Genomic DNA, 19,681 nt, shown 5'->3' on the forward strand with positions numbered 1-19,681 from the left:
AATGAACATAAAGTTTGATTCATAAAATGCTATTTTATTAGTATTATCCGTCCAATACAGTAATCAGACAAGGTTTTCACAGCCGATGGAGTCATGCCATTAAATGCGCCCAATTTATGTACAACGTTTTAAAAAATGAAACATTTATCTCAGAAAATTCACATTTGTTTTCGGATAAATCTGGTTTCATTCACAAAAATAACTGCAGAAGTTTCATCTTTAATTGCAAAACAATAAAATTGATAGAAAACATTATATTGACATTGCAGGAAACATTTCTGTAACTTAAATTGATAAAAATGTTAACAAGAACACACAAAAAATAATTCTTTGTAACAAAAATATGTGAATAGTTAAAAAAATGTTTTTCTCCTAACAATGAAATAAAATGATGTACCTGTTTTCTCAAACCATGATGGCTGATATGTACTTTTAAGATTACAAATTGGAACTACTGTCTACACAAGTGTTAATATTAAATATTGATTATGTCAAAGCTATAGTTAAATAAAAATTAAACTCCTAAAACCCAAAAAGATAAAAAAGGGTGATAGTTATATAGAAATTGTACTGTTAATTTTTCTCAATGATGATGAAATCTTATTCTAAAACTCTGCTGTGTGTGTGTGCTGAAATAAGAAAAGATAATCCACCAGGAAACATGTAAGTAACACAGTGACTGCATCCTGACATGATGAGTTGCCCAGGTTTCAATTCCTCCCACAGAAAGTAAGATAAACAAAGTGATGGTGTTATTCCCAATTTTCCCAGTCATCCTAAAAAAATACAGAAATTTGGCATTTAGTAGTGCTTTATTAAAGAAAAAGAAAATTAGATAATTTATGTAGCTAAATTTTTCATATTTTTAAGAACATAATTCTCTATTAAATAAAATGTAATTACTATTAGAAAATCAAAATCCTGCAGATGAAACAATAGCTGGTCAATTTACAAGAGGTTGCTATGCCTATTTTTAATACTTATCTTGCAGTAAAAGGTTTATTTATTTAGTCTACTACTATACAATTGTCTTTCCAAAGTAATATTTTCTATAAAGATTCAAGCATTCTTTTTAGCATCTGATCAAAGAATTATGAAAGTATATGTGACAGAAACAGCTTTTATTCCAATGTCTTTGTGGGTTCCATTAGCATAAATACTCACATCAACATTCAAATTTTCTCCAAGGCGTTTGGCTATATCATCTGCAACTTTTAAGTCATCTTCTGTGACTTCAATATCAAAATCATCTTCCCAGTCATCTTCCTGCCCTAATTCTGGAAGCAGGCAGAGAAAATCTCTTTTAAATGAACATAGAGAAGTCAAATCAGAACTGCTCATTTCTTTTTATATAAGTTAATGTGATGGAAAAAGAAGTAAAATATAAACATTGAAACATGTTAAACAGAAATGAGTTAATTTGTTTTTTAATAATTTGTAATTTAGGAACAAAAAATTTAATTTGGTTCAGTATGCAGGTTTAAAAATAAGCAATTGGGTAGTTAAAGCAATTGTTTTTTTTTCCAGATTTTTAAATTAAAAAGCAAAGAGGAATAAGGCAGTAAAAAAAGGTTTAAAATCAAAAGTAAACCATCACCAAAGAAGATCCAAGTTAGTTGACCACATGTTAAAACAGAAAAGAAAATATTAATATGATAATAGTTAAAGCTCAACTCACTTTTATCAACTGCAAAGAAAGCCAAATAAAATGTATGTAATCGCAAGGTTTCTTGTTATTTTCACAATTTACTTTTAATGATTAATTAACAGCAAACTCCTCACCAGCAAACAGTACTTGAGTACATTTGATACAGAGAAAAAAAATGTAAACAAAGTGCTACACTTTAATATCTATTAAAAAAATAATAGAATCACCTTTATGGTCACTGGTTTCAGAAGATGTCGGGCTGACATTTTCTCCAACAACCACCATGTCTCCTTTGATTGTCATGCCAATATTCTTGACATCATCTGCAGGTAAACTTTCCACAGGAATCTCAGTCATTTGGTCAACAATGACATCAGGTGCTGGGGTTAACTGGTCAACAATGACATCTGGTGCTGGGGTCAACTGGTCAACAGTCACATCAGGTGCTGGGGTTAACCGGTCAACAATGACATCAGGTGCTGGGGTTGACTGGTCAACAATGACATCTGGTGCTGGGGTCAACTGGTCAACAATGACATCAGGTGCTGGGGTTAACCGGTCAACAATGACATCAGGTGCTGGGGTCAACTGGTCAACAATGACATCAGGTGATGGGGTCAACTGGTCAATAATGACACCAGGTGTTGTGGTTAACTGATCAACAATGACATCAGATGTTGATGTTTCTGGGTCAACACTCATGTAAGATGTTGAAGCCGAAGCACTCTCTGAAGTTGTGGCTGGTGCACCAACACAAGAGTCACCTGCAGCACCCTGTGGGGCCGGCTGTTCAGGAACCACCTCTGGTAAGGCTTTGGTTGAGGCTGTTGATTCAACAGGTCCTGTTTCATCACTGGATGCTGGAGAACAGTGTGGAATTGAATGCTGACTTGTAACTAAGCCAGAAGTGGCAGTAGCGTGTACTGGTAGGTTATCTTCTAGTGAACTAGATGATGTCCCCTGCCGAACAGCTGAAACCTCAGGTTCACTGACACTCAGTCTTTGTTGGGTTTGTTGGAGCTGGCTGTCAACAGCAGAACAGGTTGGCTGTTCAACGCTGTCCTGTTCTGTGACAACAGCACCTGCATCATCATCAGGTATGTGAAGACTCCACAGGTCTGTGGCTGGTGGATTTATATGTGCAGTGTACCCCAAATCTTTATCAGCTTCTGAACAATTTTCTGTTCCATCATTAGCTTTACCTGGGCCCAACTCTGTAATAATTTCTGGACTTTTATTGCTTTCTGCTGGAACTGCCACAGATGATTCTGGTGCGGGTGTAGAACTGAGATTACTGTCTTTTTCAATTGCTTTGTTTTCTGCTGGTTTGCAGGGCTCATCAACATCCTTATTTATAACATGTTGAGTTTTTCCTTGCTGATCTCTGCCTGAGCAAACAGGAACTTTTTCAGGAAAATTGGTTTGTCTGGATGCTGACTGAGGCGGTCGAGGCATCTTCTCCCAGTCACTGTGATTGTCTTCTTCTTCTCCACTCCAATCTTCTTCATCATCTAAAAATAGATACATTTTTATAATGGCTGAAAATACTATATAAAAAAATAAGACATCTTATATTTAATCATTCTTTAAACAAAATACTTTTGTTTAATTTAGTATTATCCTTAAATCAAAACTTCAAAAATGCTTTTATACTCACACAACATTATAGCAGATAATCTGAGGTAACAAATAGTACTGTTTCCATTTAGTATTAATAAAAGTAAAGATGAACACTAATCAATCTGTATCATAATATGTAAACATTCTCACCATCCCAGCTAAATGAATCCCCTTTTGACTGTTCAGCCCGTTTCATTAAAGCTTGTTTCCTTGCTTCATCACACTGGAGCTGATGAACTTTGTAGAAATACCTTTGCCAAAATTCTGCATGAGATACTTCCCCAGGAACCTTGAGAAAAATTAATCACACTTATAAAAAATTTAAACATCAGAATCTAGCACAATTTTCATTTTATTTAGGGCCTATAGAAAAAAAAATGATGCAACTAACAAATTTATTTAATATTTACATGTCTAGTATAAAGTTAATGAATGTGTACAGCACTTATTTGTCTAGTATAAAGATAACAAATCTGAATATATTTAAAGTTAAAAAATGTGTATAGCACTCACCAGTCTAGTATAAAGTGCTCTAACTTCTACTTTAGAGACAAGAAGTTCAGATATTTCTCCTTTATGCTCATCAACATTAAAACTCTCCAACCACATAATGTATTGCTCAGGTGGGCCCTCAGGAGGATCTATGTAGGTGCTGGCATCAAGTTGAATGGCATTCAGGCGAGCCTAAAACCATCATTACAATTCTCAGAAATTGTATCAAAACAATAGACTGTACTTACATTTACGAACAGTGAACGAATGGCACATCAAAATGATACATCAAGTGGTAAATATAAGTGGTAGACATTAAAACAAAACTAAAAAATTAAAATAAGCAATTTTAAAACTGTACATATGTATAGTCTGATCTGAATATGTTTTTAGTCCATGTTTAAAAAAACTAGATACCTTGCCCACTAAGTTTTCTAGTCCATCTAATGTTATTCAAATTGTACATATCTTACCCTATAGTTTTCTAATCCATGTTCATACAAACTGTACATACCTTGCCCCTATCATACAGTCCACTACCATCAGGTGCAATTTTCATTTGAATATAATCATCATCTGGTGGAATCACAAGAACCTTCGACAAATTGTCTAAAAATGATGTCAACCCAGCTTTCACTTTGTTTGTCGCTTGAGCTGTTTTCTCCTTCTGTTAAGGTCAGGAAAAATATTTGATTTGATATAGAAATTGAACAACAAAACAAGTTTAATTACTAACCCTTAAATCATAAGCAAGCATTTTGAATCGGAAATGTGATTTAATGTGACACAACACGTAAGACAGTTCACATGGGCCATTCACAGAGGCTGAAACTTACATTGAGGGATTCCTTTGTTTTCTCTACAACCAACTCTGTGTCTTTTTGCATTGTACAGGTGAATTCTGCTAAATCTTTCTTCACAAACTCTAGAGCCGATGTCGACTTTAAAATTTAAAAAATTAATTATTTTTTTGTAAAATGTAATGAAAATAACCAAATTCTTAATAAACAAATATGCATTATAAAACAGAATTTAAAAAACTAATTTAAAACAGCATTATTAATTTCTTTTTAAAATCACCTTTTCTTTAGCTGTCTGTACCCAGCCACCCAACCAGCTCTCCCAACTGTTCTCATTCTTGCTTGGAGTATTTTCCCTGTTTGAGCATACACTACAGAGGTTGAGTTCAATTGTTTATAATATATTTAGCTTAATTTGATCAATAATCTATGGTCATATAAAATACAGTTCTTTTATGTCATGTTTTTCTGTATAGCCTAGATAACTCAATTTTATTGTGCTCAAAATAAATCACCAGAAAAAAAACTTTTAGTAAGAAGTTGTTGAATTTGTAAAAGCATGTTAAAGTCAAAACATGACATTACTGACAAATATTACAACTAGAGGAACAGATCAAGATTTAGTTGATACTGTCAAGGTATATGACCAGCTCTATTAAAATGTTTATATTATTGTTGTAAGTTTATAATTGGGTCTTGGTAGAATGCCAGATGTGAAACTGTGAGGCTGAAAAATGGTCCATTACATTTTTGTCTCGCATTTTACTCCAACCCATTTAATAGGCAGGCTTGGTGGGAGTAAAATGTTTGCGCTGATATATACTAAAATTTTACCACAGCAAACTTCAATTTTTAAATGCTTTATTTAAGTTTGCTTTCTTATAATCTAGCTACAGGCCGCAAACGTATTTCCTATTACCTCACATATTAAGGTTGAGGCAATGCGGGGGGGGGGGGGGGGGGGGGGGGGTGGAGCTCGTAGTGCTAGGAATTCAAAGGGCCAATTCAGAATATTATCAAGCCTATAGGCCCCTACCTAACAGTCTCAATTCAATCAGATCAGGCTCACTCGCCGTCACTGACTGTGACTCTGTGTTTTGTTAGTGTGACTGAACTCAGAACTGTGAGTTTGTGAGAGTGTGAGTCTGCACTCTGCGTCATTCAGTCCAGTGAGTTGAGTCAGACTGTTACAGTTTCTGCTCACTTTTTAATTTTTAAACCTAGATTATAGATCTAGATCTGCCTTTTATTAACTTACTTAACCCTTAAACACACTTCAACATTTTCTTTTTAGTCATGAAACCAAAACACAACATATTATAGAAAAGAAACCCTAAATTGAATCACAGCAAATTCGAAAGACGAACACTTACCCCTCCGCCATTGTTGTTTGTTATTATTTTGTGTAAGACGTTACTCTCAAACTAACATCCACATTAAATAAATATATTATAAAACATCAAAAGGCTAGATAGTTGACTCACATAAAGCATAAATTCAGTTTTTAAAATATAACTTTATAAACAGATTGTATTTTTAGAACTTAATATTTCAATAACAAGTCTTATCTATTTTTTAAATATATTTAGAACTACATTCAAGGATTAAAGAGTTTAGATATTTTTTTACATGGGAGACCACTCTCGCTAAAACATGAATTGGGTGTAATGAAACGGGTGAATTTCCTAAAGAAACTAGATTTTCTCTACTTTAAAATGTTTCCTTAATAAATGAAAAGGTGAACATTTTGCTAGATTACATAAACACCAAATCTCAAGGTCTATGTGCTAGATCTATAGAATCTAGATTATACACGGGATAACATAGACTGCATTTTTCAGCGATGTTAATTATTTTGGGTTTTTTGTCTGGCTAAAGAAGAAGACTAAAGTCAAGATAAAGAATAGAATAAAGTATAAACATTAGGCCTACTAATAGATCTAAATACTAAAGAAGTAAAGTACTTTTGACGTTTTTTGTCATTTTATTTTATTGATTTAGGCCAGGCTTATGATAATATTATTCTCAATACAACTATCACTATCAGTTTATCTAGAAGAGTAGATCTAGGTACTAGGATAAATTTTCAAAATTGGGTTTTTGGGGAAACAACTACTACAGTTAAAAGGAGCAGAAAATTACAATAACAGAACAGTTTTCATTTTTGATGTAGCTCAAACGGTTAAATAGTTATGCTTTTTTTTCGTATTAAAAAAAGCGTTTTTTTTAACATAGGATTTTTTTCAATTTCTGTGTTAGAATTTTTTAAAGCGTTTACTAAAATTGTCATAGCCTGTAAACTGTGTGATCAAATTTGTTATAACTTTGTAGTAACTTAAGTTATCATATATGTTAACATAATAAAAAATAAAAAGAGAACTTCATAGGTAGAATTCTAAAAAAAACTGGAGGGGAGGAGGGGACCCCCTTATTTTTGCATTCACAGTGCTTTCATGCAATCACAGTTTAAAGTTAAACTATTTGAAATATCAAGCTGAAAATTGCTCAGAATGTGTGGCTATGGATGAGATCATTAATACCATCAAAATATTGATCATAATTTGAAAGTTTTTTGTTCAAAGAGCAAATGAGCTGATAAATTATGCATTTTTACAAAAACCGAAATCTGGTTAGTGTAAAATGGAAAATTATGCCAAATTTGAACTTTTAAGTATTTATGTCTCAAAATTGGCCTGATTGTAGTTAACCCTAAACCTAAATAGATACAATCAAATTGTATGTTTTAGTTATATATGTTTGCCTAAAATAGGGGGTGGAAGAATGTACCCCTCTATATTTTTAACACCGAAACTTTTCACACAACTCAAAATTAACTCAAACTATTTAAAATATCAAGCTGAAAACTGATCAGAATGAAGTTCTGTAAGTGTGTCTGTTAATATTATATAAATATTGATATTGGTAAGTTTTATAAATGGTTATATGTGAATTCTAATTTTTTTTAATATATGAAACCATATTTTAAACTATTGTAATTTGTTTTAGAAAATTAAAGATGAACAAGTTATTTATTTCCATCAAAGAAATTTAATTTTCATCACTGTTTAATATTACATTGTTCTTCCTTTGCCTGTGCTGTAGAATTGCAGTTTCTATCTGGAATAATGAACATTACTTTAGTAACATGTCATTAAAATAAATGAAACATAACTAATTAGTAAACTGACCAACCACTGTAGACATACGGTCATTAAGATCAACTTATTAAAATTCCCGACAAACCCCTTGACATCATTAATGACTTATTGTGCGTGACAATAACTCCCGTCATTAATGCTCACGGCAATATATGCGTGACAATAACTCCCGTCATTAATGCTCACGGCAATCTGTGCGTGACAATAACTCCCGTCATTAATGCTCACGGCAATGTATGCGTGACAATAACTCCCGTCATTAATGCTCACGGCAATCTGTGCGTGACAGTAACTCCCGTCATTAATGCTCACGGCAATCTGTGTGTGACAATAACTCCCGCCATTAATGCTCACGGCAATCTGTGCGTGACAATAACTCCCGTCATTAATGCTCACAGCAATCTGTGCGTGACAATAACTCCCGCCATTAATTTTCACGGCAATCTGTGCGTGACAATGACTCCCGCCATTAATGCTCACGACAATCTGTGCGTGACAATGACTCCCGTCATTAATGCTCACGGCTATACAGTTCTAGAATCTAGCTCTCGTCAAAATGGCTCAAAATAAACGCCGTAGATAAAAAAAAACTAATTTTGTTAGTATTCAAGATCTAAAAAGTCCACAACATTAATCTTAGAAGAATTCAAATAAACAGGACTACTGCGTTTACAATCAGAACAGAGGGAATGTGCTATTATTTTCTAGAACTGTCAGTTCAAACGATATAGTGATATTAATTAAACAAAGTCTATACTAAATAATAAAAAAATAACTGAATACAGTGTAAATTGAAAGTCATATTTAATAAGTCGGTAGTGTTGTTAGCGTGATCGGGCTAGGCCTCTCACGGTACTTCCGGCTTTCCTTTCGTTTTGAGCCGTAACCATCAGAAATAGCGAAGTACATACCTTTTTAGGGAGTGAACCATTAACAATGGGAGTAACTTAGAACTCTAAATTAATAAAGATAATACGTAGAAATGGTCCCTTTGTTTGATTCTCCACATAAAGTGCGCGTGTCTTCAATAGTTTTTTTGTAATGAATAAAATAAACTTACCTTATTTTCAAAGAATAACTCCTCTTTTTTGGGTCCAGAAGAAAAAAACAAAAAAATACAAACAAGCTTGATATCCATTTTTCTCCTTAAAACAATCATCACAAGAAAAATGATCACACGGAAGCGGCAAATTAAGCAAATTTTCGAACATCGTCACTCGCGCCATCGCCGAAAACGCAACAGCCTGGTAACGGGAGAAAAATGACGCCTCGGACGCCGCGGCGCGAGCGTAATCCTAGTACCTAATCTAGATCTATTCCATTCTAGATCTACTTCTACCTCTTACTTTATAATATACTTAGGGTCTTAGGGCACTCTTAGGGTGTTACTTTAGTCTTTACTTACTGTTATTTGTAATATTAATAACCATGATTTTTGACCATGTCCCAGTAACTCCCCTTGGTTCCTGTTTCAATATATAATTATAGGCCTATATGTTACCCAACCCTAGTATTTATTTCACCAGAATCAGACGATCGTGAGTCAGGGCCCTATCCTGTCACTCAACGCTCGAGATAATGACTAGTCACTCAGTGCTCAGAATAACCTTCCACACTGTTTTAGACTAACGATCCATGCAAGGATTACAATTAGCATTCACCTGCGTGTCATGAATTACTATTCTACCATGACACATCTTTCACTGTATGCTCCAGCTTGTTTCTTCTCCCTTACAGGATTTTGCAGAAATTAGTTAAACAAGTATCATTTAATGATTTAATGATACAAGAACTGTGAACAACAGTTCCTTGCATCTCAAATTGTGCTTGTAACTCAAAGCTGAAAATCACATGCTTGACTGCTCTTTTCCCAAAAATCTCATTTCAGGGCACTTTTATGTGGAGACACCACTCTCTTACTACAAGTCTAGCTTAGTAACTACCTACACTCCTACTGTAGTCACATCAGTAGTACTACTAGTGGCTTCTAGTAACTAGTAATAGTAATATCAGTCTATAGTCTGTACTGCTGGTAATTGATTGAACTAAAATAGCTTTCAAGTATATGGCTTAGCACCTTTCTTAAGTTCCCTATCCTTTTCTCGTGGTGTTGCATTGAATTTTACCCCTCCAATCACACTGTTTCAAGCCTATTGGCATTAAAAATCTTTTTATTTTATTGCTCATCTGTAGGCCTAATTAAAATAGTGAATTTAGATCTATTCCTGCTAAGCTAAAGCCTAAATACTGAAATGCAAACCAAGGGTGATTTTTCTTTATTAAAATATATTAAATGTATGTGTTTCAACAAATAGTTGATTTTATTATTTCTATTGTTAACATATTTTGTTTCCAAGAATATGTACAAATAATAAGAGTACTCTTTTTCTCTTTTTCTCGACTGCAATTGCTTTTCTTATTAACATAACTGTAAGCCTTACTGTAGATATGATGTGCTGTTAGTCCAGTGAGATATCTTGTTAATAAGTAGATTCTATGTTCTGTTGTATTTTCATACTAGAAGTGCAAGAATAAAACCTTGAACAATGGAGGATGATAATTACTACATTGGGTTGAATAAAAACCCAATAAGATTTGAACCAGTTAGCAAAGCCAACAATGTTTTCTTTGATGATGCAAATAAACAGGTAATTGCTTCACTCTTCTTTATAAAATGCTAAAAACATATAGCTTTAGTTTCATATAAAGCATTAAAACAATTACATAATAACTATTAGGTATTTGTAAATTATGTTTTATCAATTAGAGTATCTAAAGTACTACTGCATATATAGTTGTTGTGTTGACAATATATTCCTATATTCCAATTCAAAAGTCCTCATAATACATTGAAAAGTGTGACTACCTTATACAATGTCATTTATAATTAAAATCAGGTGTTTGCTGTAAGATCAAGAGGGGCTATGGGTGTTGTTATGAAAGGCCCAGAAGAAAAAGCTTCAGCTTCATTCAGGTGCACAATTTGTATATTTATTAAAGGATGTTGTCTATGATTGAAAGTATTTTTCATATTTGTATTCTTCGATGTTAAGTTTTTGGTATATTATTTTAATAGTTTTCTTTTATCTTATGCAGAATGGAAGACCGAGGTGACATGCTGTCTATCAAATTCTCTCCAGATAAAAAAATACTAGCAGCTCAACGTAGCCTAAAAACTGTGGTAAGATAACTAATAAATGTAAAAAAATGTTGCAATTAGGATAGAATTATACTTGTGCCATGACTTAATACACTTGAATCCTGTTTGATAAATTAGCTGCACACAATACCAACAAAATTAATATTTATCATTTATTTCTTGTATTCATGCAACACCAAACTCCCTAGTACTAAACTGTAAATATTTTTTAACAAGCTAAATGTTATTTTCCTTCTTATTATTTTAGTATACTTAAAAAAATATTCATTTTTAGGAATTCATCAATTTCCTTGAAGACTTCACTACTGATCAAACAGAATATTCACAGGCTTGTAAGGTAGTTACTAATTTTTAATTCAAGAAATAATAGTTTAAAATGTCTTCATTGTAGTTTAGTTTAACTTGTTAATGAGAAGTATCAAAATAATGGAGAGCCTATCATTTTCAATTCTCTTTATAACTTGACAGGGTAAAACAACAGAAATTCGTGGCTTTGTTTGGAGCTCCAGCAATGAGATCATATTTGTCACAAGTGTAGGATTGGAGCAATATCAGGTGAAACAGTTGGACGATGTTAAAGTCTGGTTGGATTTTATGTTTGCTCAACAAATCCTTTTCTCTGTGATTGTTTGTCAAATATTATTTTTTTTTTTTTGCCAGGTGATCCCTGAGAAAAGATTACTTAAAAGTCTCAAAAACATAAGTTTGCAAGTGAACTGGTATGTTTGGCTGGTAAGTTGCTTCTAGATGTTTTGGGAAAATTTGACCTGTATCTCCTACATAACTAGTTTTCCTTTTCCACATAATTATCCTATACTCTTCTCTGTTTCAACAGGTTATTAAGATGACTTTTTAAATTTTATTTTCTAGAACTCAAGCAGTTTACTTCTAGTGTCTTCAGGCACACTAGGAAACACTTTACACCCTTTTCAGTTCAAAGTAAGTTGAACTTGTTGGAATATAATTTCTGTTTTTTTAATGTTTTAGATTTCAATAGGTTTGTTATAATATTGTATGCTATGCTGCTTTTAATTCAGCAAGTATGGAGAAAAAAAATTAATTTTCACAGAGCCCAGGTGTAATTACACGCCTCCCTAAGTTTGATGTGGACTTGTCAATAATACCTAGACCTCCCAAGTTGTCTCTACTTGAGAGAGATGTAATTATAGCAACAATGTGAGCTGTGGTTTGTTATATTTCTGTCACTTGTGTGCTGCTTGGTGTATTGGTTATTGATTTATGGATGAATAAGCTGAAACATGCAAAAACTTTAAAGTAAAGTTAAGCCATATTTGTTGAGCTCTATAGAAAAATACTTAAACTTTTTCATTAATTATGACAATGTGTTACATCTCTTCTAATTAGTTATGAAAATGTTTATGTTGTCATCTTGCGGCACCCTCAAGCTCAGTCTACTGGAGCCGAACTAGTCCTATATCAGTTGCAGAAGTGAGTAGATTTGCTTTTAGATATCTTTATGGTTCGTTTTTACTTCGCAAGTAAAAAAGTTTAAAATTAATATTTTGAAATATGCCAACTTAAATTAGCAATTAGTTTTCTATAAAAAAAAATTTAACTAGAGAAGGGCCAGCAAGAAAAACAGATATCTTGAAGCTCGACATGAGTGGTCGGTTTGCCATTAACGTTGTTGACAACCTTATCATGGTTCATCATCAGGCATCTAAGGTAAGAAGGGTCATTTCACATATTTATTTACAGCTGATAATATTTGATTTAGTTTTTAATATGCATTTTAAAGATTTTATTGTTATATTTATGGATACTCTTTTATTGGCTGCTTCAGACTTCTGTGATATTTGACATTAAATTGGAAGGCAAATCTGATGGATTTGTTAATTATCATTATCCTGTGTTATCACCGCTGGGAATAAAACCTTTCAAGCTATTACTCCCATGTAAGAGTTACACAAAAACTTTCATTTTTTAATATACAAAATAACTAATTTTTTAATAGTATTTTGCTACATCTTGCAAATGAAACTAGTAGTTGTTAAGAAAATGTGTTTTAATACTTTATCATGTGTTTTATGTACAGCTGTGAACATGCAGGCAGGCACAGACAAGACGGAATACAATTGTGAACTTTGTATCCTTGAGCACTTAACTCTAACACACAGTTTTTTAATCAATCAGACCCCTTAACTCTAGCACACAGTTTTTAATCAACCAGACCCCTTAACTCTAGCACACAGTTTTTAATCAATCAGACCCCTTAACTCTAGCACACAGTTTTTAATCAACCAGACCCCTTAACTCTAGCACACAGTTTTTAATCAATCAGACCCCTTAACTCTAGCACACAGTTTTTAATCAACCAGACCCCTTAACTCTAGCACACAGTTTTTAATCAACCAGACCCCTTAACTCTAGCACACATGTTTTTAATCAACCAGACCCCTAAACTCTAGCACACATGTTTTAATCACTCTGTCTAGTTACAGCAGGGTGCAGCATACATTAGCACATGGGTTTGTAGCTGGTGGCTGAGCCACTTGACTTGATAAATTGTTTTCTCCTTATGTAAATAATTGATATACTATTACTAAATAAAGAAAATGTCACTAAATGAAGGAAAATCTACATAAGAACATTTCATTTAAATTAGCACAACTAAAATTTCCCCTTGAGATGGTGCAAAAAACATTTATAAAAGGGCTCTTTAATTCTTAGAGTTTAGCCTAAGCCTGCACTAATAGCTACCACAACTCAGATTGTACAGAAATACAGCTGCTTGTTGCTAATGTATTAGTCTTGACCAGATATTTTCCTAATGGTTGAAAGCATTTTCACTCTATATCTCAATAGAAAGTATGGGGTTTTTTTTATATTCATTACAAAGATTAATCACATATTTGTCTTAACAAGTGTTAGATTCTGCAAATTGGATTGTCTTTCAACCAGACATTGTTATTGATGCTAAACTAGGTAAGTTAAATTTTCAGTTGCATTGTCTTTAATTGGCTTGTTGGTACTTGATGAAGCAGATATACATTATTAACTGGTCCAACCATTTCTCTAAAGTTAATGCATGATACAATTTCAGGTTATTTTGTAATAGTTTAGTAATCCAAATGGTCATTCTTAATAGTCAGTTCAGAAAATTATGTTCTGGGTTGTTTTGGGTTAATTAAGCTCCTTGTGTGCTTGACATAAATTAAGAAGGCAGTGGCATTCATGAAACTTATGGAAATTTTTTGTCTGCCCCAGTTGACAATGATGCATGTGATAATGGTGTTGAAAGGGTCAATATATTTGTACAAAAATGGAATACAAGCTAGAATACCCAGTATTGTGAAGAACTGCTTAAATATTTATTTTACTTAAATTTTAGGCTGCTTATGGACGCTACAAATTAACTTGCAGCCATTGGTCACCATGATTCCAGATAAGGTGAATTGTTGTTTTAATTTGTTTTAAAATATTACACATTTTGACCAAAATTAAGTTTAGGAATATGAAAAACAGCATGTAAAATTAAATATAAAAAAAACACATTTAGACTAGAAATGTAGAAAACTGCATTTTGAATTTTTAAAAATAAAAAACTAATCTTTACTTTTAGTTTTCCTATTTTCTATTTTTGTACTAGTCTCAATGGATTTTTACATTACTCTTACCTTTAAATGTGTCTTTGCTGACTTTCTATAAGTATGTCTTAACATAATGTGACAAATAATTTGCTTTGTTAACTAACTTTTCATTTTATTTTAAAAAGCTCTATTATTTCGAATGATATTTTAGGACAAGCTGATTCAGTTCCTCCTTAACCGAAGTGACTCCAAATCTGTGATCCTGAATGTGTGTGCCCAGATGCTGGTGCCAGGAAAACAAGCAAGTTTGCAGGCCATAGCTAAAGTTTATGATCTGCTGAATCTAACATACAAGCAACATTTGGATACGGAGGCACAGCTTTCTGTAAGTTCCCATAAGATTTTTTATCAAAATGCGCGCTAGTACCATAGTTGTGAATCATACAAATAACATTTGTAGACAGAGGCACAGCTTTCCTTATAAGATTTTTTATCAAAATATGGGCTATTGCCATGGTAGCGGCTGAAGAAATCCTGCAGAAATCTATTGGACTAGAAACTGTGACATTACATATTTTGTGGCATTTGGGGTACATTAGTAGAAGTCATCAAGATGGCATCAACACTAAATTATTTATATATAGTACAACTCCAATGGCACATCTTCTCTCAAGACTCATTCACAGCCAACTCACTGTCATCATCAACACTGCTACACAATACACAGAGACTGGACATTCAAGGGACATCACTAAAATTCATATAACACAAGGGACATAATAATAACTAACAAGACCTAGCGTAAAAGTAACTTTTGCTATAAAATTAGGTTTCATTTTGATTTGTATAAATTTATAGCATTAAGATTAGTCTTCTAAAATATTTCTTATTGTATTGTAAGATGAAAAAAACTAATTTGTCACTGCATATTTTATTTTTATGGCTGCCTAAAGGTAAAATATTTTCTGAAAAATTACCCGACCATTGGCCATTCGTCACTGATCTTCAAAGTAATTTATAATTTTGTTATGTTTATTAAGATTTTCTGTTCAAATGTCTTGATATTGTGTTGATAAATTTTATTTTTGTTTGTTTTCTATGCCAAAAAAAATCAATAGAAAAATTAGTTCACTGGACAAAAGCCAGATCTGTGGCAATAAATTTATATTTATACTGTAAACTTTGAGGCTAGATTTATTTTTGAGATGGAAGATCCTCATTAAAAGTATATTATAAATGAAGTTGGTCATCTGTGTAATTTATTTGTAGTTAAAAAATATTTATCTGATAACTTACTGCATCTTTTTTGTATAGAACCATTTAGGTTTACAAAGTATGTATAATTAAAGTAAACATGGAGTATTTTTAGGACATTTTAACAGTTGTAATGACTAAAAAGGTGACTTAACACTAGGTGTATTACAGAAACTGTATGATCTGTATTGAATGTTTCAGTCTGGTGATTCAGTACCAGCTGGACAGAACAAGAAAGTTGTGGTGGAGCAGCCTGATATGTTCACCCATGTTTTCTCCATTTTTGAAGACTACAAGGTATTGTTTTGGTCCCTAAATTTACATTTTACTCCAAGTTCTGTTTTTACTGCAATGAGAGTTGTTATCCAAAGTAGTGTAGTTTTGAGTGCTTGTAGATATGTTCTATTGTAACCATGAAAATGTTTTGTGTACCTGTAGATGTGTTGTTCTATTGTAACCATGAAAATGTTTTGTGTACCTGTAGATTTTTTGTTCTATTGTAACCATGAAAATGTTTTTGTGTACCTGTAGATATGTTGTTCTATTGTAACCATGAAAATGTTTTGTGTACCTGTAGATGTGTTGTTCTATTGTAACCATGAAAATGTTTTGTGTACCTGTAGATTTGTTGTTCTATTGTAACCATGAAAATATTTGCTGTTATCCAGGATATCAAGTACAAATTTATGGTGGCTGTCCTTATAGAGTACATCAGGTCACTTCATCAGTTCAACATCCCTGTTCAGGTAGGTTTTAACATCAACATCCCTGTTCAGGTATGTTTTAACATCATCATCCCTGTTCAGGTAGGTTTTAACATCCAACATCCCTGTTCAGGTAGGTTTTAACATCAACATCCCTGTTCAGGTAGGTGTTAACATCAACATCCCTGTTCAGGTAGGTTTTAACATAAACATCCCTGTTCAGGTAGGTTTTAACATCAACATCCCTGTTCAGGTAGGTTTTAACATAAACATCCCTGTTCAGTGGTCAGACAGCAGAATGATATTCATTCAGATCATATCTTGCCATTCACTGTTGAATTCATAACAAGCTACTCCCTGTTATTTGAAGTAGAGTTATTCATATCAAACATTGTTACATGCTATAGAAATGGAAATATGGAGTTGTCAGACCAGCCAACTGGGATAACTTTAAGTACAGTTGATACGTCACATGTTTTATGAGAAGAATCAAAGCCATGAAGCTTAGCAATGTTGACAACAAAAGAAGAAAATATTAAAATCTTAACAAGATGATAGCAGGCTGACAGAGTACTGTAGCAAAAGTTACACATACTTCATCATCAACACATTGCAATGTCACATGTTTGTTTATGACACATTTGGTGTAATTGGGCTAGTTTGTTAAATCTAGAACTTCTCTATGTTTTTTCTCTACCTGTGCATAACCTTTGTTTTAGCTTTTGGTTAAAATTTTTTTTTTATGTTCAAGCATTATGTGTATGAGCTGATCATCAACATACTAGTCCACAACAATTGCTTCTACCAGCTTCATCAGTTCTTGCAATACCATGTTCTCAGTGATTCAAAGCCATTGGTAAGTTTACCACTTTTCACCATTGTACTGCATTGTATAAAATTATATTTTCAAACGGTGGAATGTAATGAAGTACTGACAGAGCCAATCTCAAATTCCAGGCGTGTTTGATGTTGTCACTGGAAACTGTTTACCCACCTGCTCACCAGCTGGCCTTAGATATGTTAAAGGTGGGTTTTTAATGCTTCATGTTAGAGGTGGGTTTTTTATGCTTCATGTTAAAGGTGGGTTTTTTTTATGCTTCATGTTAGAGGTGGGTTTTTAATGCTTCATGTTAGAGGTGGGTTTTTAGTGTTTTAGGATTGAGGTGAAGGGGACAGCATGCCTTAGCAGTATAGCGCCAGGCTGCTGACCCTAAAGTCTTGAGTTTAAATCACATTACAGAGTACTTTACTTTACTTTTACTGAGTTGGGTTCCTAAAAGCTTAATATTAGAAGATTGGTTTTTATGCTATATTTAGATGTGGGGGTTTGATGTGTTAGATGTACTTAAAGTTTCTACAGTCTACATTAAATGTGTTGAATAAATTGTTTGATGTTTAATATTATTCTTGACATCTGTTGTAGAGAATACAAACTGCAAATGAAGAAATAATTGAAGTTTTATTATCAAAGCAACAACTTCTTCCAGCGTTAAGGTTTGTGTTAATATACTTCTTTATTTACACTTTAATTAGTAAGCCCAGTTCACATTGTAGTAAGTTACTCATTATTTGTTTAAATCATGACAACCATCTAAATGTAATGCGATTAAGAGTTGAACACACAGCAGTAGATGTTTATATGTCTTTCTTCTAGATTTATTCGAAGTGTCGGCAATGTGGAAAGTGCATCAGCTCGCAAGTTTTTAGAAGCTGCATTAAACACCAATGACAACATGATATTTTACACTGTATTTAAATTCTTTGAACAAAGAAATGTGCGGTCAAGACAAAATCCTAGATTTCAGACAGGTTAGTTTACTTAATTTTTGTATAGCTTTACTGCTAACTAAAATAATGTGTCCTAATTATGTAATCATAAGGAATCGTCTAGCATAAGCTGTGTGCTCTTGCAAAATACTTGTAGATTTTTTTTTTTAGAATTTATTGCATTTTCATTAGCTCGTTAGCTGGGGACAGCCACTCTTCTAGGAGAGACAACTCCAAAATTAAACAACTGCTGCCTTGTAGTTTGTTCTTGGTTGGACAAAGGCTATGGAAGCAAATCCATAAAGAAAAGCAGGCTGAAATCGGAGTCAATGGCCTCAATGGCGCATAACCAGTTGACACATAACGCTTAATTGTGTTGGAGGCGTGGTCGAGTCGGCAAAAAGCTCATGGTTGATAAATTCGAACAAAGTCTCGAGTTCAAACCCACTGGCAGATAAATCTCGATCACCTACAACACTAATAATTAAGAACGAAGAAGAAGATTAGCTTTTTAAAAGTTTAGAATATTTCCATAAATATAATGTTGCTTTAAATTTTTTATTTTACTGTATTATTTAATGTAACTATTATTTCTTGTAAAAATATGATTTGACAATATAATTTAATGTAACAATGATTGCCTCCAGGGGAGCACTGTGAGCAATATGTGAAACAATTTGAATCTTTGTTTGGGAGTGATGCATTCATGCCAGCGCCACCTATCCAGTGAGGAGCCAGAACTTTGACAACCTATAGCAAGTTCTTACTTTATGGCAGCAAACACCTATACACGTACCCTGGAGGAAATCTTTCTACACATGCCATGTAAAAAAGTTTTTAATGGTGAAAATTAAGCACAAAAAAGAATATTTTGTTTAGCAAGAACAGATGCTACAACTGAGTGAAAATGATAAATGAAGTTGTCTTTTACCAGGTTTATATATATATATATATTAATATATATATATTAATATATATATATTAATATATATATATTAATATACATATATTAATATATATATATATATATATATATATAAATATATATATATATATATATATATATATATATAATGTCTGCTTCTGTATTGAAGGTATCTCTTGACATGTGAGTTTTGCAATATTCTGTCCATACATCACCTATTTAAATTAAATGTTTTTTAAGAAACATGAAAACAATCAGAGGTTGAATGTTTTTTGTATTGTTAATAATTCAATGAATACTCTGAACATTAACAAATTTTGATGTGGCTACTAAATTATTCAATAATGTTTGGATAAAAATTGAACTCTGTTTAACTTGGCATTTGCAGAGGAGCAGTATTTTCATCTGTAACATAAACAATACTCATAGGATATAGTATCTTGATCACTTGTACAAAAGTAATGGATTTGTGTACTTAAGTCCTGAATAATTGGTTTTACTTTTTTTTTTTTGAATGGTTTGTTTTTAATGTTTGAAAAAAAACTTGAATTCTTGTTAAATTGAACTTTGATGTGGATTTTAAAAGTTAGTGCTGAAAGCAT

The 19,681-nt window shown here is 32.7% G+C and overlaps 2 protein-coding genes across 5 annotated transcripts; one reads left to right on the forward strand and one right to left on the reverse strand.

Moving 5' to 3' along the window:
- Window positions 1–13: 13 nt before the first annotated feature.
- Window positions 14–6,069, reverse strand: LOC131928263 (BSD domain-containing protein 1-like). 3 transcript variants are annotated; one of them, XM_059284239.1, is made up of 10 exons: window positions 5,934–6,069; window positions 4,841–4,916; window positions 4,597–4,701; window positions 4,275–4,427; window positions 3,782–3,952; window positions 3,419–3,557; window positions 2,323–3,159; window positions 1,876–2,256; window positions 1,165–1,343; window positions 14–776 (listed from the first exon to the last, which is right to left on the reverse strand). In XM_059284239.1, exons 1-10 carry the CDS (start codon window positions 5,942–5,944, stop codon window positions 753–755), a joined length of 2,076 nt encoding a protein of 691 aa, XP_059140222.1. In that variant the 5' UTR covers window positions 5,945–6,069; the 3' UTR covers window positions 14–752. The 3 variants fall into 3 exon arrangements, with proteins under 3 accessions (XP_059140222.1, XP_059140221.1, XP_059140220.1); XM_059284238.1 differs by having other exon boundaries at window positions 1,165–1,277; window positions 1,876–3,159; XM_059284237.1 differs by having other exon boundaries at window positions 1,876–3,159.
- Window positions 6,070–6,190: 121 nt separating this feature from the next.
- On the forward strand, window positions 6,191–19,083 carry LOC131928278 (regulator of MON1-CCZ1 complex). 2 transcript variants are annotated; one of them, XM_059284266.1, is made up of 24 exons: window positions 6,191–6,298; window positions 10,240–10,366; window positions 10,616–10,692; window positions 10,815–10,899; window positions 11,153–11,215; window positions 11,347–11,433; window positions 11,539–11,610; window positions 11,749–11,817; window positions 11,948–12,054; window positions 12,244–12,327; window positions 12,459–12,564; window positions 12,683–12,794; window positions 12,935–12,985; window positions 13,771–13,824; window positions 14,231–14,289; window positions 14,641–14,814; window positions 15,383–15,439; window positions 15,885–15,980; window positions 16,352–16,429; window positions 17,139–17,243; window positions 17,345–17,413; window positions 17,811–17,881; window positions 18,042–18,196; window positions 18,802–19,083. In XM_059284266.1, exons 2-24 carry the CDS (start codon window positions 10,265–10,267, stop codon window positions 18,882–18,884), a joined length of 2,016 nt encoding a protein of 671 aa, XP_059140249.1. In that variant the 5' UTR covers window positions 6,191–6,298; window positions 10,240–10,264; the 3' UTR covers window positions 18,885–19,083. The 2 variants fall into 2 exon arrangements, with proteins under 2 accessions (XP_059140249.1, XP_059140250.1); XM_059284267.1 differs by lacking the exon at window positions 15,383–15,439.
- The last annotated feature ends 598 nt before the right edge of the window (window positions 19,084–19,681 follow it).

Source organism: Physella acuta, unplaced genomic scaffold (assembly GCF_028476545.2).
Source record: "Physella acuta isolate Inbredline_101_S28 unplaced genomic scaffold, ASM2847654v3 ptg001480l, whole genome shotgun sequence".
In the NCBI taxonomy this organism is placed as follows: Eukaryota; Metazoa; Mollusca; class Gastropoda; family Physidae; genus Physella; species Physella acuta.